Raw genomic sequence first — 25,672 nt, 5'->3', positions numbered from 1 at the left:
CTGTTTTCCGACGACACTTACCAGCTAAAGCTACACTACTGGCCATTAAAATTGCTACACCACGAACACGACGTGCTACAGACGCGTAATTTAACCGACGGGAAGAAGATGCTCTGATATGCAAATCATTAGCTTTCCACAGCATTCACACAAGGCCGGCGCCGGTGGCGACACCTACAACGTGCTCACATACGGAAAGTTTCCAACCGATTTTTCATACACAAACAGCAATTGACCGGCGTTGCCTGGTGAAACGTTGTTTTCATGCCTCGTGTAAGGAGGAGAAATACGTACCATCACGTTTCCGGCTTTGAAGGAGGTTAGATTCTAGCCTATCGCGATTGCGGTTTACCGTACCGCGACATTGCTGCTCGCGTTGGTCGAGATCGAATGACTGTTAGCAGAATATGGAATCGGTGGGTTCAGGAGGGTAACACGGAACACTGTGCTCGATCCCAACGGCCTCGTATCACCATCAGTCGAGATGACAGGCATCTTATCCGCATGGCTGTAACGGATCGTGCAGCCACGTCTCGATCCCTGAGTCAACAGATGGGGACGTTTGCGAGACAACAACCGTCTGCACGAACAGCTCGACGACGTTTCCAGCAGCTTGGACTATCAGCTTGGAGACCCTGGCTGCGGCTACCCTTGACGCTGCAACAGAGACAGGAGCGCCTGCGATGGTGTACTCAACGACGAACCTGGGTGCACGAATGGCAAAACTTTTTTTTTCGGAATAATCAAGGTTCTGTTTACAGCATCATGATGGTCGCATCCATGTTTGGCGACATCGTGGTGAACGCACATTGGAAGCGTGTTTTCGTCATAGCCATACTGGCGTATCACCCGGCGTGATGGTATGGGGTGCCATTGGTTACACGTCTCGGTCACCTCTTGTTCGCATTGACGGCACTTTGAACAGTGGACGTTACATTTCAGATGTGTTACGACCTGTGGCTCTACCCTTCATTCGATCCCTGTGAAACCCCACATTTCAGCAGGATAATGTACGACCGCATGTTGCAGGTCCTGTACGGGTCTTTCTAGTTACATAAAATGTTCGACTGCTGCCCTGGCCAGCACATTCTCCAGATCTCTCACCAACTGAAAACGTCTGGTCGATGGTGGCCGAGCAACTGGCTCGTCACAATACGCCAGTCACTACTCTTGATGTACTGTGGTATCGTATTGAAGCTGCATGGGCAGCTGTACCTGTACACGCCATCCAAGCTCTGTTTGACTCAATGCCCAGGCGTATCAAGGCCGTTATTATGGCCAGAGATGGTTGTTCTGGGTACTGATTTCTCAGGATCTATGCATCCAAATTGCGTGAAAACGTAATCACATGTCAGTTCTAGTATAATATATTTGTTCAATGAATACCCGTTTATCATCTGCATTTCTTCTTGGTGTAGTAATTTTAATGGCCAATAGGTTACAAGAGTCGAACACAAATAAGGAGAAACAGCGAATAATGCACGCTCCGACATACCATGTGTAGAAGTATGAAACCGGAATTTGGTTGCAGTAATTACACGTCTGTTGTTTGAAATTGATAAACAATATTTTATTCGAAATAACCTACATTGCTATTTACACACTTCTCCCACCTCGCCGGCAGACTATGAATGCCACGCCAAAACAACAGTTCTTCTTTTGAAACCAACCAGTCAACGAGCCATTTTCATACGAACTGAAGCGTTATTCAGCGGGGTTGTGTTCCAGTGTCGCAAATAAATGATAATCGGACGGAGCCAAATCTGGAGAATAAATCGCATGCCCTAGTATTTCCCAACCGAACGCCTCGATCGTTTCCCTGACCCATTTTGCTATGTGTGATGGGGTGTTATCATGGAGCAATATGACTTTGTCTTGCCTTTTTCCGTATTCCGGCCGTAATACTCGCATTACATGGATCATTTTCTGTTGGTAGCGATCAGTGTTAACGGTTTCACCAGGTTTTAGCAGCTCATAATAGATGACACACTTCTGATCCCACCAAACACAGAGCATTGTCTTCTTTCCAAAGCGATTTGGTCTTGCAGTGGATGTCGATGGTTTGTCTGGATTCACCTGTGGTTTACGACGCTTAGGATCAATTTTCATCATCTGTCACTATTCGATGGAGAAACGACTTTCCTTTGCATGTGGCATGCAGCATTTTACATGTAGCCTTTCGATTTGCTTGCTGTCTCTCTTTCAGTTCATGCGGAACCCGTTTTCCCACTTTCTGCGCCTTTCCCGTAGCTTCCAACCGAAGAGAATCCGCTTTCTGCGTCACATTCAGTTGTTCTTCGAGTTCCTGTTGACTCTGAGTATCATGTTAATCCAATAAGGCCTTCAGTGCGTTTTTTTCGAACTTCTTCGGTGATTTCCCGCACTCGTCGTTTCTCTCGTCAAAATCACTAGTTTTGAATGTTTTGAACAACTCGTAATATTGTGTTTTCCCAAGAGCATGTTCGCCGAAAGCTTCGACAAGCATTCGATGCCATTCCGCAGCAGTTTTCTTGAAATGATAACAGAAAGTCAGTGCAGTCCGTAGGGCACAAAACTCGACATGTTTACGGGTTTGAAACAGACACCGATGTATGGAACTTGGGTTACTGTGTGTTGACATTCGTCGTCAGCCGTCACAGGAAGCAGATGGCGCTGCAGACGCGGTCTCACGGGCTCTACACTGACGGCTAGCACCATGTACATGGAAATTCAGGTTCCATACTTCTACAACTGGTAAATGCAGATTCTACCCAACCCTGCAGGTTACGCTGTTATATTTGACCTCGAACAGCGCTGTTGCAAGTGTTAGTTGTGGCCGGAACACTGTTGTGTGTAGTTGTGAGTACATTGTGTCGGAGCTAAGTGAACCCGAACACGAGAAAAGTGTTGGAGGTTGTATGGTGGGTGCTCCCTTAGCCGAAGCGTTTGGTGTTTCAAGAGGCACCATATCGAAGATTTATACCTCATACAGGATGAGACAAAAAACGTCATCCACTAACGGGGAGAAGACGGCAAGTGCCAGAACCATGGCGGGTAGTTTTAATAATTAGTGCGGGGTTCGTGCCAGGAGAAAGCTTTTGATAGGCAATCTGTAAAAACTCGGGGATAATGTGAATAACTACGACTCAGATAACAGATAACGATCCTGAATATTGCCCTGAATGCATATGCGCTTCAGCAGTTACTTCTAATCAGGCAAATATGAAGCAAGTAGACAATTTTAAGGCGTGTCCCTCACCATAGTTTACGTCAGTTTACATGGCAGTGTGAGGGCAACCTTTATATTATGCTGAATCGTAGATTAATTTTTTAGTTTGTTACACTTTTTTATTTCAAATTTTGGTAATGAAAATCTTAGTATCGTGCACTGAAACAATTCGGATTTTTAAAATTTCTATTATTGAAAGCTTTCGCAAAAATGTACGGTGAACTCCCCCAGGACATAAACACTGGCAAGTCAGCGGTAACTCGTATTAAGTGCACCAAGTTTGCAGCAAACAGTGTTAAGTACCAGTGACTTATTTTAAGAAGAAAATTTGATATGAAATTTACGATTTTAAAAATATGTCGTTGTTCTAGAAATATTAAAAACAATGACATACGCAGTCAAAAGAATCATAAAGGATGCGATGGGTAAAATATTGTGAGTACCGCTCAAAAAGTGTTCTACATTTACATCTACATGATTACTCTGTAATTCACATTTAAGTGCTTGGCAGAGGGTTCATCGAACCACAATCATACTATCTCTCTACCATTCCACTCCCAAACAGCGCGCGGGAAAAACGAACACCTAAACCTTTCTGTTCGAGCTCTGATTTCTCTTATTTTATTTTGATGATCATTCCTACCTATGTAGGTTGGGCTCAACAAAATATTTTCGCATTCGGAAGAGAAAGTTGGTGACTGAAATTTCGTAAATAGATCTCGCCGCGACGAAAAACGTCTGTGCTGTAATGACTTCCATCCCAATTCGCGTATCATATCTGCCACAATCTAACCCTATTACTTGATAATACAAAACGAGCTGGCCTTTTCTGCACCCTTTCGATGTCCTCCGTCAATCCCACCTGGTAAGGATCCCACACCGCGCAGCAATATTCTAACAGAGGACGAACGAGTGTAGTGTAAGCTGTCTCTTTAGTGGACTTGTTGCATCTTCTAAGTGTCCTGCCAATGAAACGCAACCTTTGGCTCGCCTTCCCCACAATATTATCTATGTGGTCTTTCCAACTGAAGTTGTTCGTAATTTTTACACCCAGGTACGTAGTTGAATTGACAGCCTTGAGAATTGTACTATTTATCGAGTAATCGAATTCCAACGGATTTCTTTTGGAATTTATGTGGATCACCTCACACTTTTCGTTATTTAGCGTCAACTGCCACCTGCTACACCACACAGCAATCTTTTCTAAATCGCTTTGCAACTGATACTGGTCTTCGGATGACCTTACTAGACGGTAAATTACAGCATCACCTGCGAACAACCTAAGAGAACTGCTCAGATTGTCACCCAGGTCATTTATATAGATCAGGAACAGCAGAGGTCCCAGGACTCTTCCGTGGGGAACACCTGATATCACTTCAGTTTTACTCGATGATTTGCCGTCTATTACTACGAACTGCGACCTTCCTGACAGGGAATCCCGAATCCAGTCGCACAACTGAGACGATACCCCATCGGCCCGCAGCTCGATTAGAAGTCGCTTGTGAGGAACGGAGTCAAAAGCTTTCCGGAAATCTAGAAATACGGAATCAACTTGAGATCCCTTGTCGATAACGGCCATTACTTCGTGCGAATAAAGAGCTAGCTGCGTTGCACAAGAACGATGTTTTCTGAAACCATGCTGATTACGTATCAATAGATCGTTCCCTTCGAGGTGATTCGTAATGTTTGAATACAGTATATGCTCCAAAACCCTACTGCAAACCGACGTCAATGATACAGGTCTGTAGTTCGATGGACTGACCTCGTAGGCGTCGGTGGCCTCCTCGGTGGTGGTGAGGTGGTGGACGGAGTGTGGCGTGGTGGGGCGGCGGATGCGGCCTCTCACGCTGGTGATCTTGACGGGCTGCACGGGCCGCCTGGTGGGGCGCACGGTGTAGACGCGGTCCGGCTGCGGCGCCGCCGTCGTGGTGGTCTGGCGCCGCGACGCCGCCCCCCGGCCGGGCTGCCTAGAGCGCGGCCGCTGCCTCGGCACGTCGTCGCCGTCCCGGTAGAGCGCCGCCCTGCCGGCCGACACCAGGGGCTGGTGCGCCGCGCCCCCGCGGTACGGCTGCCCGATCGTTTCGATGGGCCGGATGAAGCCGTAGTCCTCGTCCTCGTCGTCCTCCGGGAGGGGCGGCGGGGGCGGGGGCGGGGGTGTGGTAGTGGTGGTCGGCGGCCTGGTGGCCACCGGCGGCTGGTACGTGGTCCTGGGGCTCGCCTCCGGCTGGTACGTCGGCTGTGGGGCCCTCGCCGGGAACGCGGAGGGGTAGTTTTCGGGCTCCGAAGGTGTCTGCGTGCGCGCCCTGGCACGCGTACGACCGCGCGTTCGACTCCTCACGCGCGTCGGTCGGAAATCGTCTTCCGACAGCGGTGCCGGAGGCGTCGTCGTGGTCGTCGTGGTGGTCGTGGTCGTGCTGGTCGAGCTGGCTTCTGCCGTGCTCGTCGCGTCGTATTGCAGTGGGCCGTCTTGGCCGAACTGTGCTCGGCTGTACGGGTCGTACTGACCCTCTGCCGCGTCACTGTACAGTGGTGGCTGATGCGGTTGCGCGCCGGCTGAGTTGTCGTCGTAGGAAATCAACGGGAATGAGTCCAGCTGCTGCTGCTGTGGCTGCTGCTGCTGCTGCTGCTGTCTGCCCCTGCCCCGCTGCACCGCTGAGTATTTGGGAAACTGGTCCTGCCCCACTGGTGGCTCCTCGATAGACGGAAGTAGTACGCCTTGTTGGCTGCTCACGTTGTCATACTGCACTTGGCCTTGCCCTGCCACCTGCTGCTGCTGCAGCGTAGCAGACTCTGTGGTGCTGTATCCCGACGGAGAGTACAGAGGGCTGGACGGCGTCTGCTCTTGGGGCTGGTAAGCCGAGCTCTGGCCATCCGGTTGTGAGTACGTCTGTTTCTCAGTACCCTGGTACGTGTCGGCTGGCTGGTACTCTGACAGCCTGCTACCTACTGACGGACTGATGGAGGTTTCGGAGCTGGGTTCGTACGCAAATGAAGGAGAGGTTGCTACAGGACGCTCTGTGGGGATGATGATACTCTCGGTTGAAGTTTGGTACTGAACAGGGGCGCCCGAGTATCGGTCTTCCCCAGCAGATGCAGAGGCGACAGCTCTGCTCGGCACATTTTCCGGTTCCACTGACCTGGACGTTGTCGTACGCCGCTGAGTGTCTGAAGTTCTAGAAAATTCCTGATAGTCTCCTTGCTGCACCTGGAACCTGCTGTTGCCTCGCCCTCGAAAGCGCTGGTTTCGATTCGAACCCCCTCTTCTGGAAGAGCTGTCAGATGTAGATGGTCTCTGCTGCTGGAAATTACCTGTTTCTTCTCCTCTGTCCCCATTCCTGCCGGAAGATGCAGAGCGCGGCGTAGAGTACTGCTGCCGCTCTGGCTGATAGCTGATGGTATTAGCAGGTGCGCCAACCACTGGTGCATCGGGCTGAGGTGATGGGCTCGCCCCTATCCCACCTGTACTGTAGAAGGCGTCACTGCCTTGGGATGCCTGAACTCCACCCTGTGGCTGGGGAGGCGCAAAGTCCAGGGGGTTCAGGATACCTCCCTGTGGTTGCTTCTGTGGCAGCTCTTGTGCCGAACTGGAGCCTTGTGGCTGATACGCATCCACCAGAGAAGGCTGCTGTGGCAGCGAAAGAGATGAGTACGGATCGAGCTGTGGCTGCTGACTGCCAGACACGTATGTGGGGTACTCTGTCGTGGTAGTCGTAGTCGACGTTGTGGTTGTGGTGGATTGGTAACCGTTGCGTCCCCTGTGGTTTGGACGGCGCCCACGTGATGACTGTGTCCTTCGTGGGGCGAATGTAGTGGTGGTCGTCGTCGCTGACTCCCGCTGCTGGGTGCTGCCGAAGCCGTTGTTGTAAGTGGCCGTGTTCTGCCTCTGGCGAGTGCGGAACTGTCCTCTCCTGGATGGGGCCGCTGTTGGGGCAGGTGTCGTAGTCGTCGTCGTAGTCGTCGTTGTCGAAGTGGTAGTCGTGGATGTTGGCTCTTCTGCTACGAACGGTAGCTGTGGCTGTGTCAGCAGCGGCTGTTGGAGTCCTTGTCCGCCGATGTCGTAGGTCTGCTGAGGCTGCAGACTGCCTCCATTGACTGAGAAGTATGACTGCTGCTGCTGCACATCACTTTGCTGTTGCTGACGATTATAGTCATCTTTGTAGAGCTGCTGCTCTTGCAGAAGTCCTGAGTTGGCAGAGTGTTCGCCCACTGACTGTGCTACCGATTGGGGCTGAGGTGACGAAGATTCTACTGGGAAGCGGCCACCAGAGACTTGTTGGCCTCTCTGCGTGTCGAACTGGTCATTTTGAACAAAGTACTGTGAATCGACGTTAGCGTCGGCTGTGTTGGGTGCGTTCGATCTGACGCCACCTGTCTGAGTGAAAGTCTGTGCAACTGGGAAGCGAGCAGTTTCAGGAGGTGCCTCGTCTCGAGGGAAATAGCGTTGCCCGTCTTCTGGAGGAAGTGACTGCAATTGTGGCTGAGCATTTATTGTTGTAGACTCCAGTTGTGCCTGCCCCCTAACAGAGAATTGTTCGTTTTCTGGGGCAACAAACTGGGGAAAGTCATTCGTCTGGAAGCGACCCCTCTGACCAGAAGACCGGCCTGTCGAGCTAACGGGGCGGCTCGTACTGGAGATCTGACCGGAGTGGCGATCGGACTGTGGCACGAGGTACAGTGGCGCCTCTTCTGCCTGCGACTGGCCTCTAGCGGCAGCAGACCTCGGACTAGATGCGACGGCAGGGCGTGCCGTTGATGGTGCCGCAGGTCCCAGTCCCGCACTGGACTGGTACGCCTCTACTGGCTGGTACTGCTGTCCGTCCTGGGTGAACTGTTGCTGCTGGACACCAGACTGCGTGAGGGGCTGTTGCGTGCTGATCGCAAACTCGTCGTTAGTACTATCTCGATACGCGTTCTGTGACGGTCTCTGGCCTTGTCGGCCTCTCTGCACGACGTATTGGTCTCTCGGTGTCTGGTACTGTTGTCTGAGGTCGGCAACAGGTGCCGCAGTTACGGTCGTCGACGGCTGCTGTTGTACGGGCTGGCTCGTCACGGCCGAAGCCGGGAAATGTCCTTGCGCAGTGAGCTGTCTGAGCTGCGCGTCGTTAACGGGGCGGTCCGCATCCGACTGGCTGTCACGCGACTGCGTCCTCTGCTGCTGTCGGTACGGTACCCTGGCAGAAACTGCGGCCGGTTCCGGGGTCGACACGAACGTCGGCGGTCGGGTGACGGGCTGCTGCGGTGCGGGCGAAGGGCTGGTCTGCACGACCGAGAACTGGTTTTGCCCCCGGACCTGACCGGCCTGCTGCTGCGGCTGCTGGTAGGGGCTCCCCTTCTCGGCTTCGTCCTCCTCGTCCTCGTACTCTAGCTCGTCCGAGTATTCCACTTCTTCGCCGGACAGCTGGGAGGACTGCGCCGAACCGGGTTGTTGCTGTTGCGGTGGCGGTCGGTACTGTTGCGGCGAGGCGGTCGTGGATTTCTGGACGAATCTACCTCCCGACTGGTCGGCAGCCGGCAGCCTGCCCCGCTGGAACACCGGCTGGACGTCGAGGAGAGGCGCGACAGTGGTGGAGACGAACTGTCTGCCCCCCGCAGAGGAGCCCGGGCCGCTGCCGCGCAGGGGGATGGAGGGCACCAGCAGCACGTTGCTCTGCTGCTGAGGCTGCTGAGGCTGCTGCTGCGGTCGCTGCTGCTGCGGCTGCGCCAGCGAGTTGACGAGCGCCGGCAGCTGCGGGCTGATGGGCGGCAGCTCGGCGGGCAGGCTGTAGCCCTGCGACAGCTGGCGCTTCGCCTCGCCGGCCGCGGCGTCCGGCCGGCCCGGGCTCAGCTCGTTGGCGACCACGACGGAGCCGACGTGCGGCGCGGGGAACGGGATCTTGGAGTAGCCCTGCGGCGGCTTGAAGCTCAGCGGCGCCACGAAGAAGGGCGGCCGCTCGTCCACCACTTTGCGCTCCACGCGGTTCGACTCGAGCGCCGACAGGTAGGGCAGCTCGAACTTGGCGTAGCCGTCGGGCGGGCTGAGCGTCGACGGCCCCACGAAGACCCGCGGCGCGTGCGGGCCCGCCTCCTCCAGCACGGCGATGGTCTGCGCGTGCCGCAGCGCCGCCACCACGTCCGCCAGCCGCACGTCGTGCCGCCCCGAGGACGCCGACGCCGCGCCGTCCATGAAGACCGACAGCGGCGGCTGGTGCGGCGCCGGCTTCGTCGTGCTCGTCGTCGTCGTCGTCGTCGTCGTCGTCGTCGAACTGCTCGCCTGCTGCCGGAAGCGGGCCTCCTCTCGCTGCTGCGCCGCACCTGCAAGACGACAAAGGGTTCTCATTTATTTACCAGCTAATTACTCAGCATTACAAACATTGACATATGCCTTTTTTGGACAAAATCCACAATCAATGACTCTACAACAAATCTGACATGATTATGCTTTTCTAGATTGCATATCTTTGTAAAATTGTGACTGGTTTCGGATTCACAGAGCGTCTTCCGGTCTCGGTATGACACCGAGCGAGGTGGCGCAGTGGTTAGCACACTGGACTCGCATTCGGGAGAACGACGGTTCAATCCCGCGTCCGGCCATCCTGATTTAGGTTTTCCGTGATTTCCCTAAATCACTCCAGGCAAATGCCGGGATGGTTCCTTTGAAAGGGCACGGCCGACTTCCTTCCCTAATCCGATGAGACCGATGACCTCGCTGTTTGGTCTCTTCCCACAAACAATCCAATCCAATCCAATCTCAGTATGACGGTTGCAAAAATAACCTGTCGGTACTGTATCTATATGCAAATATATATTTTGCGTCGTAGAACAATATATTGTTGTACGATGTAGTACGTAATGTTCCACGACAGCGATGGCATCTTTGAGGAGGGTAAATGTCCGAGCAACAAGGCCAGGATCGTGCTACAGTGGTTTGAGAGCCGTGATAGTGAACCCAGGTTGATGTCTTGGCTACTAACTTCGCCTCATCTCAACCGAGTGAAACACGTCTGGGACGCTACAGGACGCGAGCTCCGCACTCACGGACCACCAGCCCGTAATGTACGGGGATTACGTGGCATCTGGTGCACTATACGTTCCAAGTGTACCAAGGACTTACCGAATCGCTGCTGTATTTCGTTCCATAGGTGGAGGAACACGTTATAATTTAATTTCAGGAGAAATTAAATTTTGAAATTTCTATGATGCCCAAGACTCTTACGTTATAAGCAGAATGGTTATGTGATGCGCAAGTATTTTTCTGCTTCCTTTTGCTGCTTTAAACAAATTACGGGATTCTGTAGGTCATATCAGTAATGATGAATAATTCTATAAACCATATCAGTAAACACAAAGATTACTGCTTCGAAGCCTGTGCTCGCAGAAAAAAACATAACGACTCATGGGCGAATCGAAACACACATACACTGCCAGAAAAAATGTGGTACACCCTTCTAGAGATTTCCAATTCACTTACGATTTATTAATGCAACAATTCATCTGTGCTACATGAAATGATTGCATGTACAGATCAACACTACAAACGGTTCTCAAGTGCCAGGTATCGACCCACGCTGAAACACCCATATTACAACGTGGTGTAGCCTCTACGGGCGGCAATGCAGGCGCTGACTCTGGTTGGTTGGTTTTTGAGGAAGGAGACCAGACAGTGAGGTCATCGGTCTCATCGGATTGGATTAGGGAGGGACGGGGAAGGAAGTCGGCCGTGCCCTTTCAGAGGAACCATCCCGGCATTTGCTTGGAGCGATTTAGGGAAATCACGGAAAACCCAAATCAGGATGGCCAGACGCGGGATTGAACCGTCGTCCTCCCGAATGCGAGTCCAGTGGCTGACTCTGGCATCCAGTCGATCGTACAGATGGCGACTACTGTCTTGAGATACGTTATACCGCGTCTGCTCGACCTGTTCACGTAGTCCTGTAAGAGTTGTTGGTTGACGAGTCGCACAAGTCACTTCTCGTCCCACCACATCCCTCATGTGACCGACTGGACACAAGTCTGGAGGTCGTGCTGGCCAGGTAATTTACTGCACGTCTCACAAAGGACGTTGAGTTTCACGGGCAGTGTGCGGGCGAGCATTATCCTGTTGGAACAACACATCACCTTCCTGTTGCAAGAACGGCAAGAGAACGGAACTACCAAATTGTGCCCGTACCGAGCGATGGTTAGCGTCCTCTTTAGAAACACAAAGGTGAACTAGAGCTATTGCTTATCGCACCCCAGAGCATAAGGCCTGGGGTGGGGTTAGTGTGCCATGGACAAATGAGACAGCATTCACCAGGTCTGCATTGTATGTGCAAACGACCATCACTTGAGTGCAGACAGGATCTGCCTTCATCGCGAAGACCACGGCGCGCCATTCCACCTTCAAAGTGATCCTCTGACGCCACCTGTCGAGGCGTGCACATCGATGCTGTGGCTTGAGTGGAACATGGGCTAGAGGTGTGCGTGCCCGTACTCCCACTGCTCATAACCGGTTCGCAGCAGTTCGTGTTGACACATGTGGGCTCACAAGCCCTCTTGTCTGTGCTGTGGTAGCTGTACAATCTGCCACTGCTGGCCTTACATTACGACGAAACTGGCGGGGTCTTTGCTCTGTGGACGTCCAGAACCTCGGCTATGTGTGTGACGATGTTCACGAGGCCACTGATACCAGCATCGTTGCACAACTGACGCAGCACGTCCAATTTGTGTGGCTATTGTCAGAAAGGACCATTCCGCCACTCGGAAGATTAGAATTTGATCCCTTTCAAACCCCCTCAGTTGGCTGTAGGAAGCACGAATGAGTCTCTGTGACACAGTTGTCTACTTGCTTCACACGTTTGCACCACGCTGAGCCTTCTGGTTTTTTTTTCTTTTTTTCTTTATTGTCATTTTGCACCTCATACAAGGTGGGCTGGCAGCGGAAAATTTTACTCCGCTCTTCAGCCACAAGCAGTACAATAAAAGAGTAAACCAATGAAGACAGAAAAGTAACATAATGGCGGTTAAAAAACAGTAGATACAATAATTAAAAAACATGAAGCTGTTCACACTCGACGAAAAACAAGAAAACTGTCGGCACTGTGCACAAACACTGATGATTTGGATGACACACGTGAAAGAGGGAGCGTGGCCGGCGAAAAACACTGAATCACAAACACGACGGCATGCACATGAAAAACTGATGGCGATGAACGCCGACGCGCGAATGTCCACTTAACATGTGCGAGTCCGGGGACCTGCCAAGAGGGGAAGAAGGTGGTGGGGGAGGGAGAGGGGAGAGCAGAGATGCCAATGGCAGAGGAGATGGGGGGAGGAGTGAAGGTATGGTGGATAGGGGAAGCCCGGGGGAGGAAGGGAGGAGGGAGGTAAAGGAGAGAGGGTGCCCTGAGGAAAAAACACAGGAAATGGGAGGGGAGGATCAAAGTTGATAGGAGGGGTAGATGGAGGGGAGGAAGGCATCATCAGGGAGGGGGAGCTGGTGGAAGCCACCTTGGGAGAGGGTAAGGAGAGTGGAGAGATGGAGAGCAGGTGGGATGTGGAAATACAGGCGTGGCAGCGGACTGAGGTGGGAGAGGATGGGAGAGACCAGCGGGTGAGGGCGATCTAGTTTACGGGAGGTGTAGAGGATCCATATCCGTTCGAGCAAAAGGAGGAGGTAGGGGAACGGGATAAGGTCGTGCAGAATCCCCATGGGGGAGGGGAGACGGATGCGATAGGCGAGGTGAAGAGCATGGCGTGTGAGGACTTGAAGGGATTTGTAAAAGGTAGGAGGCAGGGTAGGCGAAGCAGAGGATAGGGTGGATGAGGGATTTGTAGGTGTGGAAGATGGTGGAGGGGTCCAGACCCCATGTACAGCCTGAAAGGAGCTTGAGGAGACGGAGTCAGGAGTGTGCCTTGGCTTGGATCGTCCAGAGATGGGGGGGTCCAGGAGAGGCGACGGTCAGGGGTGAGAGCCTTCTGGCTGCCAGCATTCCCTTTTAAAGGGTAGACAAGTGTGCTGTTCTGGTAGCTATGCCACCACGCTAACTGTTGGCTGACGTTGTTGAAACCATTATCAGTACATCTACTGTCCCCTAGGTGGCATATGCCGTCATCGGATCAAAATCGATGTCGTTCAGGAGTACTAATTTTTTTTTTTTTTTTTTTTTTTTGCGGCATCGTATTTTTTACAATACAGAATTGTTAAGTAGCGTGTTACTGATCTTGAGTTCAAACGGTGGCTCATAAGACAACCAGTGACGTACACAACTTAACATTTCTATCAGATGCGGCATCGCTATCTTGACTACAGCGGCGATACCCCGTGGTACCGACTTGACAAGCCACTAGATGAGTTACGATCCACGAACGCTTTTTCCAACCTCGATACCTTATACTGAATTTTTGTGTAAATGGTGTTGGACAGCTCTGACATATTTCGAGAACTTCGTGATATGTAATTACACAGCTGTGCTTGATTCTTTATTAAAACAACCGGTTCGAGTAAGTACATAGAACCATCTTCGTGTTATAAAAGAAAACAAGTTAACTGAGAGACCTTTCTAATAACGTCCAGCAATATCAGAGTAAGTGCAAACCAAGAAACCTGATGAAGCCGCTGACAATTCATAATCTACAGTATCCAACTACAGTACCAATATTCCTCTAACACTGCTTATTAATCATGAAAATATAATACTGACAGGAAATGGCTCTTAATGAAGATTCTAGTGCAGTGTTGCATTCATATATCGTGATGTGTTTGAAGTACACTGAATGTTTGGAAAGGGGTTTAAGCTGTACCATCCCCACTTAATATCCAGATCTCCTCAGTGGTACTGCAACCAGATATGCCCAGCTCCTTCGAAAGCACCCCTGAGTTACCTGAACCACTCTGGAATAGTTCTGACCGCGTGAGATGATGCAGTGATAACACTCTGGATTTGCATTCGAGAGTACAACGGCTCAAATCCCAGTATGGACGTCCATATTTACCTGTTTCCTTGGGGTCGTTTAAAGTTAATGTTAGGATGCTTCCTTTGAGAAGCTTGTACTCCGTCCCTAACGACGTAACAATTAATGCAGAGTAATGAAATTTCGGGAATACGTTTGTTTAGGTAATACATGGAAGTGATTGACATTGCAAGATCACAGGTTAATGTAAGCGCGAAATAAGCCATTGCAAATGCGAAATGTTGGTACGTTAATAACCGCTGTTTCCGTCAGAATGTCGAATGCAAGCATGCAAATGTGCAAGCATTGTGTTGTACAGGTGGCGAACGTCAATTTGTGGAACAGAGTTCCATGTCTGTTACACATGGTCGGTCAATAGAGGGACGGTTAATGCGACCTACCAGTTTAATAAATCATGGTTGCAAAATACTAACACAAATTTTTTACATAAGTATTGAAAAACTGGTAGAAGCCGATCTCGGGCAACATCAGATTGGATTCCTGAGAAATGTAGGAACACACGAGGCAATACTGAGTCTGCAACATCTCTTAGAAGCCAGGTTAAGGGAAGTTAAACCTACGTTTATAGCATTTTTAGATTTAGAGAAAGCTTTTGACGATGTTGGCTGGAATAACATCTTTGAAATTCTGAAAACAGCAGGGGTAAAATACAGGGAGCGAAAGGCTTTTTACAAATTATATAGGAACGAGGCGTCACTTATAAGAGTTGAGGGCCATGGAAGGGAAACGATGGTTGAGAAGGAAGTGGACAGAGTTGTAGATTGTCTCCAATGTTATTCAATCTGAACACTGAGCAGGCAGTAAAGGAAGCCAAAGAAAAATATGGAAAAGGAATTGAAGTTCAGGTAGAAGAAATAAAAAATTTGAGTTTTGTCGATGGCATTGTAAGTCTGTCAGATACAGGAAGGGACTTGGGAGAGCAGCTGAACGGAATGGACAATGTCTTGAAAGGAGGATATAAGATGAACATCAACAAAGTCAACACAAGGATAATGGAATGTAGTCGAATTAAATCAAGTGATGATAAGGAAATTAGATTAAGAAACGAAACACTTAAAGCACTAGATGAGTTTTGCTATTTGGGCAGCAAAATAACTGCTGATGACCAAAGCAGAGAAGATATAAAAAATGTAAACTGGCGATGGTAAAAAAAGAATTTTTGAAAAACAGAAATTTTTTAACATCGAATATACATTTTATTGTTAGGAAATCGTTTCTGAAGGCATTTGGCTTGAGTGTAGCCTTGTATAGTAATGAAACGTGTGCAGTAAACAGTTCAGACAAGGAGAGACTAGAAGCTTTTGGAACGTGGTGCTACAGAAGAATGATGAAAATTACATGGGTAGATCGCCTAGCTAATGAGGTGGTACTGAACAGAACTGAGAAGGAAAGAAATGTATGCCACAACTTGGCTAAAAGGAGGGATTTGTTATTGGGAGACGATCTGAGACATCAATGGATCACCAGTTAGCATTGGAGGGATGTCTGAGAAATAAAAATTATAGCGGGAAACCAACAGATAAATGCAGTAAGCAGCTACAGAAGGATGTAAGCTGCAGCAGTTATTCGGAGATGAAGAGGCTTGCACATATATAGAGTAGCTTGGAGCATCAAGGCGCAGTTTTCGGACTGAAGACCACAAGAACAACAAGTTAAGTATTACGCGCCTAAAGCATTCCCGAAATACTATTCAGGACTATTATTGCTAATGCCTACGGCCTTCCCGTCAGATCACCGAAGTTAAGCGCTGTCGGGCTGGGCTAGCACTTGGATGGGTGACCATCCGGTCTGCCGAGCGCTGTTGGCAGCGGGGTGCTCTCAGCTCTTGTGAGGCGAACTGTGGAGCTACTTGATTGAGAAGTAGCCGCTCTGGTCTCTGAAACTTACATACGGCCGGGAGAGCGGTGTGCTGACCACATGCCCCTCCATATCCGCATCCAGTGACGCCTGTGGGCTGAGGATGACACGGCGGCTTGTCGGTACCGTTGGGCCTTCATGGCCTGTTCTAGAGGAGTTTTTTATAATTGCTGATTGTGTCGAACAAAACGGCTGCTCTACAACTCTAAGTATTACGAAGGCACTTCGAACGATTTACTGAAATTAATGCAACATACAGAAACCAGATGGCAGTTGTAAGAGTCGAGGGCCATGAAAGGGAAGCAGTAGTTGGAATTGGGGTGAGACAGGGTTATAGCCTTACTCCAATGTTATTCAATCTGTATATTGAGCAAGCAGTACAGGAAGCAAAAGAAAAATTCGGAGTAGGAATTAAAATCCATGGAGAAGAAATAAAAACTTTGAGGTTTGTCGATGACATTGTATTTCTGTCAGAGACAGCAATGGACCTGGAAGAGCAGTTGAACGGAATGGATAGTGTCTTGAAAGGAGGATGTAAGATGAACATGAACAAAAGCAAAACGAGGATAATGGAATGTAGTCGAATTAAATCAGGTGATGCTGAGAGAATTAGATTAGGAAATGAGACACTTAAGGTAGTAGATGAGTTTTGCTATTTGGGGAGCAAAATGACTGATGATGGTCAAAGTAGAGAGGATATAAAATGTAGACTGGCTATGCAAAGGAAAGCGTTTCTGAAGAAGTGAAATTTGTTAATATCGAGTATCGATTTAAGTGTGAGAAAGCCTTTCTGAAAGTATTTGTATGGAGTGTATTTATTGAAGTGAAATATAGACGATAACCGGTTTAGACAAGAATAGAATAGAAGCTTTCCAAATGTGGTGCTACAGAAGAATGCTGAAGATAAGATGGGTAGATCGCGTAACTAATGAGGTGGTACTTCATAGAATTGGGGAGAAGAGGAATTTTGTGGCACAACTTGCCTAGAAGAAGGGATCGGTTGGTAGGATATGTTCTGAGGCATCAAGGGATCACCAATTTCGTATTGGAGGGCGGTGTGGAGGGTAAAAATCGCAGAGGGAGACCGAGAGATGAATACACTAAGCAGATTCAGAAGGATGTAAGTTGCAGTAGTTACTTGGAGATGAAGAAGCTTGCGCAGGATAGAGTAGCATGGAGGGCTGCATCAAATCAGTCTCTGGACTGAAGACCACAACAACAATGAAGACAATATCTCTAGAAAGAGTCCTTAACTCCAGTTCTTCCAGCAGAAGGACTGGAGAGATCACATTAACATGTCATACAGATTACTCCATCTGGAGAAGCAGATAATACGTGTCTAATTCAATTGTTGAATGGAGTTTCTGGTTCATAGCACTAGGACCTAAAAGAAGAGACAAACATACAGTGGCCAGCCGAAGTGGTCGTGCGGTTAAAGGCGCTGCAGTCTGGAACCGCAAGACCGCTACGGTCGCAGGTACGAATCCTGCCTCGGGCATGGATGTTTGTGATGTCCTTAGGTTAGTTAGGTTTAACTAGTTCTAAGTTCTAGGGGACTAATGACCTCAGCAGTTGAGTCCCATAGTGCTCAGAGCCATTTGAACCATTTTGAACCAAACATACAGTGGTAAGCCAAAACATCATGACCACTGTCCACCGCGACGTTGGATGGTAACAAAAGTATGTAAGCGGAGCAGACAGGGACGGGGGACCACCCTAGTGAAGATATGGGCTACGAATTGAGAAATCCATTGAGATAAGCGTCTTTAACAAACGGCAGATTATTTTTACGAAGAGCCTGTGAATGAATATCTCGAAAACGGCGAATCTGGTCGAATGTTCACTTGCTAATACCGAGGAAGAGGTAGAAGGACAGCGAAACTACCACTAGGCGCTAAATGGTTGGACGTACACGATTCTGCACAGAACGTGGGCTTCAGAGGCTTGTCTGGTCTGTAAATTAGGGTAGATGATGATCTGTGACACCTCTGCTGAAAGAGTGCAATGCTGGTGCACGCACAAGTGCTTCGGAGCACACCAGTCATCGTACATTGTTGAACAAGGAGCTCCGCAGCAAACCACAACTGTGTGTTCACATGTTGACCCAACGACATAATCAATTACGACTGCAGTTGGCACAGGACCATCGGGATTCCACCGTCGATCATTGGAAACGTGTCGGATCTTCGGGTGAACCATATTTTTGTCACACTAGGTCGCCGGTCGTCTCCACAAACGCCGTCACTGAGGTGAACGGCGGCTGGAAACGTGCAGCGCGCCACGGCTGCAGGCTGGTGGGAACAGTATTATGCTATGGGAGACATTCTCCTGCGCTTGCAAGGGACCTGTGGTAGTAATCGAAGACACGCTGACACCTGCGAACCACCTGCATCTCTTCATGCTTGATGTCTTCCTCGACAGGCATGTCATCTTTCAGCAGTATAACTGTCCGTATCTCTGAGTCAGAACCGTGCTACAGTAGTTTGAGAAGCATTATAGTGAACTCACGTTGATGTCTCGGCGACCAAATTCGCCTGATGTAAATCCTACGGAAACCATATGGGTCACTATCGGGCACCATCACCGCGTACGCAAATCAGCGGCTCGTTATTTACGCGAACTGCATGACCTTTGCGTAGGCATCTAATGCCACGTACCTCCACAAACCTACCAACAAACTGTCGCATCCCTGATACACAGAATCATTAATGTATTTTGTTCCAAACACAGACAAACAGGCTTTAAGCAGGTGGTCATAATGTTTTGGCTCATCAGTGAAAGAGCTCGGTGAAAACTGTGGAAGGGCATCTGAATGGATTCTGAGGTTAAAACATTTTGAAGTTTTTTAATAGACTGACAAAAAAAAATGGCTCTGAGCACTATGGGACTCAACTGCTGAGGTCATCAGTCCCCTAGAGCTTAGAACTACTTAAACCTAACTAATCTAAGCACATCACAAACATCCATGCCCGAGGTAGGATTCGAACTTGCGACCGTAGCCATCACGCGGTTCCAGACTGAAGCGCCTAGAGCTGCACCGGCACACCGGCCGGCTAATAGACTGACAATATTACTTCACGTGTCGAGGGCAGGCTCACCTTCTTGGCGCGTGCGTGGGGCTTGCTCGAACCTGTGCGCCTGTTGTCGTTGCTCTGTCTGCAAGAACTGCTGCTGGTTGTTGAGCTGCTGCTGCTGCTGCTGCTGCCTAGAGACCGCCTGCTGAGGCTTCACATACTGCTGCTGGAAGTCAGACTGCTGGTGTTTGGAGCCGGCCAGTTGGGACTTGACGTACTGCTGCTGGAGGTCGGTTTGCTGTTGCCGCAGTCCCAGCTGCTGCGACCTCACGTACTGTTGCTGAGTGTCTGCCTGCTGTCGTCCAGATCCGGGCTGCTGCGACCTCGAGTACTGCTGTTGAGCGTCAGCCTGCTGACGCGCAGATCCCACCTGTTGGGATCTGACGTACTGTTGTTGGGGCTCGGCAGTCTGCTGTCCGCCGTTCCCTTGCTGGAACCTCACGTACTGCTGTTGGCCGTCGGTCGGCTGCCGCCCGGATCCGGCCTGCTGCGGCCTCACGTACTGCTGCTGAGCCTCCGCTTGCAGCTGTGGGGCAGCCGCCTGCTGGGCTCTCGAGTACTGCTGTCTCTGCGGGGTCTCGAGTGGTCGCTGCTGGGGGGCCGGCTGCTGGGGCTTGACGTACTGCTGCTGCGGGGCGGGGGTCGGCTGCTGAGGCCTCAGGTACTGCTGCTGTTGCTGCTGCTGCTGCTGCAATTCTGGCTGTCTGAACCTGGGCCCGGGCTGCTGCTGGCCCCTGGAGAACAGCTGTTGCTGCTGAGGGTCCGGCAGCCTCTGCTGCTGCTGCTGCGGCTGGGGGGGCTGGGGGGGCTGGGGCAGGCGGCCATGTTCCTGCAGCGTCTGCACGGGCACGTACAGCAGCTGCACCTCTTCCTCCTCGTGCAGCTGCTGCTGCTGTTGCTGCCGTGGGGGCGGAGGCGGCGGTGGCGGCAGGAACTGCAGCGGCGCCGTCCTCAGGAGCGCCTCCTCCTGGCTGCTCACCGCCGGGACGAACCTGCAACACGACGCCCAACACCTGTTGTCGCATCACAGCGATACTGCACTGCGGATTTCTTACTGCCTGGTCGAAGCTTGACATTAATCGGCAGCTTTTATGTTATTATACCAGCACTGGAAAATTCGTTACCTTCCTTTGCAAAATGTTCAAATGTGTGTGAAATCTTATGGGACTTAACTGCTAAGGTCATCAGTCCCTAAGCTTACACACTACTTAACCTAAATTATCCTAAGGAAAAACCCACACACCCATGCCCGAGGGAGGACTCGAAACTCCGCCAGGACCAGCCGCACAGTCCATGACAGCAGCGCCCTAGACCGCACGGCTAATTCCGCGCGGCCTTCCTTTGTACTAACACGTCAACAATTGTACTGCATAAGCCAATGTACAGGGATAAGTATAGAGTTTTCACCTTGAAAAAATAAACAAACTTTTTTGAAGTGATGTTTAAAGCTTTCCCGGCGTACTGATTGTTCCATAAAAACACGGGAGAACTGCCGGATATCAGTAACGTCCTGCCACGATATTTCGGCGCAGAGTCTTCTGGCCATCTTCAGGTGAGTACTACTACAGTGGAACTCACCTGAAGACGGCCAGAAGACTCTGCGCCGAAATATCGTGGCAGGACGTTACTTATATCCGGCAGTTCTCCCGTGTTTTTATGGAACAAACTTTTTTAAGGTCAGAACTCTATTACACAAACAACAACGAAAAAGCGTGCCAACTTTTAACGAAAGCAAAATCCCCAGTATTACAGAAATTCGAAATTTAGCGCTAACTTCAATACGAGATGCTTATAAAAGTTTCCACAATGAAACTTTTACTCGAAACCTGACAGAAAATCCAAAGAGACTCTGGGCGTGTACAAAGTATGCTAGCGGCAATACATAATCCGTGCTTTCTATGCGCGATAGCAATGGAAATACTACAGATGATAGTGCTGCTAAAGCAGAACTACTAAGCACAGCCTTCCGAAATTCCTTCACCAAAGAAGACGAAGTAAATATTCCAGAATTCGAATTAAGAACAGCTGCCTACATGGGTAACTTAGAAACAGATATCCTAGGAGTAGTGAAGCAACAATTAAGTAATTTAAGCAGGTTTTCTGGTCCAGACTGCATACCAGTTATGTTCCTTTCAGAGTATGCTGATGCATTAACTCAATACTTAACAATCATATACAGCCGCTCGCTCGACGACAGATTCGCACCCAAAGACTGGAACGTTGCACAGGTCACACCAGTATTGAAGAAAGGCAACAGGAGTAATCTACCAAATTACGTCGATATGCAGCAGGATTTTGGAACATACATTGTGTTCGAACATTATAAATTACGTCTAAGGGAACGGTCTATTGAAACACACGGTCAGCACGTATTTAGAAAACACAGTTCTTGTGAAACACAACTAGCTCTTTACTCACATGAATTGTTCAGTGCTATTGCAAGCGATTTCCAATTGATTCCGTATTTCTAGATTTCCAGAAGGCTTTTGACACGGTACCTCACAAGCAGCTTGTAATAAAATTGCTTGTTATTGAATATCATCTGAGTTATGCAACTGGGTTCATTATTTCCTGTCAGAGAGCAAACAGTTCGTAGTAAGTGACAGAAAGTCATCGACTAAAACAAAAGTGATTTCTAGCGCTTCTCAGGGTAGCGTTATAGGTCCTCTTCTGTTCCTAATCTAGATGAACGATTAAGGAGACAATCTGAGCAGCCGTCTTGGGTTGTTTGCAGATGATGCTGTAGTTTCTCGTCCAGTAAAGGCACCAGAAGATCAAAACAAATTGCATGACGATTTAGAAGAGATATCTGTAAGATGCGGAATTGGCAGTGGACCTAAAATAACGAAAAGTATGAGGTCATCCACATGAGTGCTTAAAGGAATCCGTTAAATTTCGGTTACACGATAAATCAATCAAACCTAAAAACGTAAATTCAACTACATATCTAAGAATTACAATTACGAACAACTTACATTTGAAAGAACACACAGAAAATGTTGTGGGGAAGACTAATCACAGACTGCGTTTTATTAGCAGAACATTTACGAAATGTAACAGATACACAGAAGAGATGCCTTCACTACTCTTTTTCGTCCTCTTTCGGAGTATTGCTGCGCGGTGTGGGGTCCTAACCAGATAGGATTAACGGAGTACATCGAGAAAGTTCAAAGAAGAGCAGCGCGTTTTGTGTTATCGAGAAACAGGAGAGAGAGAGAGAGACATGATAGAGGACTTGGAGTGGACATCATTAACACAAAGGCGTTTCTTGTTGCGACGGGTTCTTCTCACGAAATTTCAATCACCAACTTTCTCAACCGAATGCGGAAATATTTTGTTGACACCAACCTGCATTGGGGGGAAAAGATCATCATAACAAAATAAGGGAAATCAGAGCTCGCGCGGAAAGATATAGATGTTCGTTTTTCCGCGCGCTGTTCGAGAGTGGAATAATAGAGGACTACTGTGAAGGTCGTTTGATGAACCCTCTACCAGGCAATTTTGTGTGATTTGTGGGGTATCCATGCAGATGTAGGTGTAGACGTAGATGTAGATGCAAGGTAGTGTCCGTAGTTCTGGTACACACAGAAAGCTCCTCACCGTAGTACCGTTGGACACAACTAGATGAGTCGAAAGAAAAGGAGGCAGCCCATTGATAAACTGGATAGTTGTGCGCTTGAGCACTTTAAGGGAAACAACGCTGCGACAATCCGTGCTGGGTTGGCGGTAGTGTGCCGCAACAATGGGCCACAACGTGACACGGCGCAGACGCTTTCAGTGTGATCAAAGAAACTCCGAAGGACCGTCTCTCCGTGCAGAAACGGAAACCGCAAGAGCAGTGGGGGCCTTGGGGCTCCAAGACCCGTGTATCACAACAGTAAAAGCAGCGAAAATCAGGTGTGGATCATTTATCAACGTCTTCCACATTCTGAACGTGACACAGACCGCCGCCTGCTGGAATTTTGCTATTGCTCACACCTAGTGAAAACGCCCAAGGCAGCAGCGGGAATGTTGCAGCTGCGGTCAGGCCAATCCGGATGATGTCTTTAGCTGCCTATTCTCTGTGATATACGAGAGGCTACCCGTAGCGCCACGACCTCGGGACAAAGGACCGAAGCGAGCAGTGGAAAGTTTATCGTTTAATACCACCGAAAAGGAGAATCTACATCTACATTTATACTCCGCAAGCCACCCAACGGTGTGTGGCGGTAGTGTGGCGCAACAATGGGCCACAACGTGAGACGGCGCAGACGCTTTCAGTGTGATCAAAGAAACTCCGAATGACGAAGGACGAAGTGGCGGACCTTCTCTCCGTGCAGAAACGGAAACCGCAAGAGCAGTGGAGGCCTTGGGGCTCCAAGACCCGTGTATCACAATCGAGGCAACAGTAAAAGCAGCGAAAATCAGGTGTGGATCAATTCCCAACCACCACCGGGCAAAGTGATGCTGTTTATCTGGGGTTGCCATGGTGTGGTGCTAACAGTTTCGCCAGGAGCAAACCATCACAGGAGAACACAACCGAATTCTCCTGACGAGTTATGAGGGACTGCCAAGACGAAGCTTCATGGAAAGCTATTCAACATGGTGTTACTGCTCCACCACAACGTTCCACGTCCATTTGCACAGGTACTGGTTACACGTTCTGCTTTTTAGACTGTCAAATTTTGTCTATCCCCCTACTCCCGCCCTCCCCCCCCCCCCCCCCCCCCCCCCCCGCCCCCCTGTATTATCCTGACCTGACACGTAGTGACCACTTCCTATTTCGTCAGACTGCGTGGCAGGGATTTCCAAAACGACCAGCAGGTGATTTTCGAGATGGAACGTTTTCTTAATAGCCAAATGCAGACTTGTACAACAGAGATCTTCACCAAGTCATCGATCGCTGGTAAAATTGTACTGAATTGAAGAACAGATATGTAGAGGACGACTAGCACCGTCACCAAGTTTCTGGGTCGGATCTCGATTTTTTTAATGTGATAATTACAACTTTATGACTATCCCTCGTACAGTGGACAAAAGATGGTGTCTGTGAGTAGTATTATGTTCTCGTTGTCCTACTGTGTTCGCGTATGGAATGGTGGTATAGTTACTGACCGAATACCCTCATACACATCTAATCATTCCATCTTTTCTCGGTGGAAACACTAGAAATACTGCGCAGCTACTGGGGTGGGGAAAAATACTGAAACACGAAAAACCTCAACACACTATCATGCCTAACACAGTGTGGGAAAACCGTTGGGATTCAAAACAGCGTCTAGTGGTCTCGGAAAGGATAACTACGGCTCCTGCATGGTTTTCAAGGGAATCTTATACGATTTTTCCTGCAAATAGTGATGGAGATGGATAGCAATCACGCACCCTTCTCTCCAAAGCACAACACAAAGGCTCAATAATGTTGAGATCTGGTGACTTGGGATCAGAGGAGATGCGACAATTCATCCTGGTGCTCACGAAACCAGTCCTGCTGTGTGAACAGGGGCCTTGTCGTCTTGGAACACAGCATCACTATTTGGGAACAAATACTGTACCATGGAACGCACCTGATCAGTGAGAGTAGCCACACAACCATCATTGCCGGATGGAGCCAGATTGTGGTGCATAGCAAAAGCTAAGAAGAGGCCCTAGGTTTGCTTTACGCCTCAAAGTTTAGGATATAAAATAAAAAAAGATTTACGATTTTATAAGGGCAAATTTAGAGACAACACTAGTCAAATCAATATATCTCAGCCAAATCACACACCCTAAATTCATTAATGTGAGGTCGTTTGACACACGTTGCCTCACGATGTTTCTTCACTTATTTTTAATGCACTTTAATGTTGAAAAATAAAGTTCCCCATTGCGGCTGGTGCTCATCAAAGACAATTAAAAGCGTAAAAATACACTACTGGCCATTAAAATTCCTACACCAATAAGAAATGCAGATGATAAACGGGTATTCATTGGACAAATATATTATACTAGAAGTGATATGCGATTACATTTTGACGCAATTTGGGTGCATAGATTCTGAGAAATCAGTACCCAGAACAACCACCTCTGGCCGTAATAACGGCCTTGATACGCCTGGGCATTCAGTCAAACAGAGCTTGGATGGCGTGTACAGGTACAGCTGCCCATGCAGCTTCAACACCATACCACAGTTCACCAAGAGTAGTGACTGGCGTATTGTGACGAGCCAGTTGCTCGGATACCATTCACCAGACGTTTTCAATTGATAAGAGATCTGGAGAGTGTGCTGGCCAGGGCAGTAGTCGAACATTTTCTGTATCCAGAAAGGCCCGTACAAGACCTGCAACATGCGGTCGTGCACTATCCTACTGAAATGTAAGGTTTCACAGGCATCGAATGAAGGGTAGAGCCACGGGTCGTAACACGTCTGAAATGTAACGTCCACTGTTCAAAGTGCCGCCAATGCGAACAAGAGGTGACCGAGACGTGTAACCAATGGCACCCCATACCATCACGGCGGATGATACGCCAGTATGGCGATGACGAATGCACGCTTCCAATGTGCGTTCACCGCGATGTCGCCAAACACGGATGCGACCATCATGATGCCGTAAACGGAACCTAGATTCATCCGAAAAAATGTCGTTTT

The 25,672-nt window shown here is 49.3% G+C and overlaps 1 protein-coding gene across 1 annotated transcript in view; it reads right to left on the bottom strand.

Annotated features, from left to right (window-relative positions):
- Positions 1 to 25,672, bottom strand: part of LOC126483650 (mucin-5AC-like) — a 223,299-nt gene that overhangs the window by 27,720 nt on the left and 169,907 nt on the right. The window contains exons 4-5 of the mRNA XM_050106710.1: positions 19,093 to 20,060; positions 4,971 to 9,499 (exon numbers count right to left, since the gene is read on the bottom strand). Of these exons, the coding sequence (XP_049962667.1) occupies positions 4,971 to 9,499; positions 19,093 to 20,060 (5,497 nt within the window). The remainder of the gene's footprint in view (positions 1 to 4,970; positions 9,500 to 19,092; positions 20,061 to 25,672) is intronic.

Source organism: Schistocerca serialis, chromosome 6 (assembly GCF_023864345.2).
Source record: "Schistocerca serialis cubense isolate TAMUIC-IGC-003099 chromosome 6, iqSchSeri2.2, whole genome shotgun sequence".
Taxonomy (NCBI): Eukaryota; Metazoa; Arthropoda; class Insecta; order Orthoptera; family Acrididae; genus Schistocerca; species Schistocerca serialis.
The sequence above is the reverse complement of the archived record's forward strand: the minus strand, read 5'-3'. Positions and strand labels throughout refer to the sequence as shown.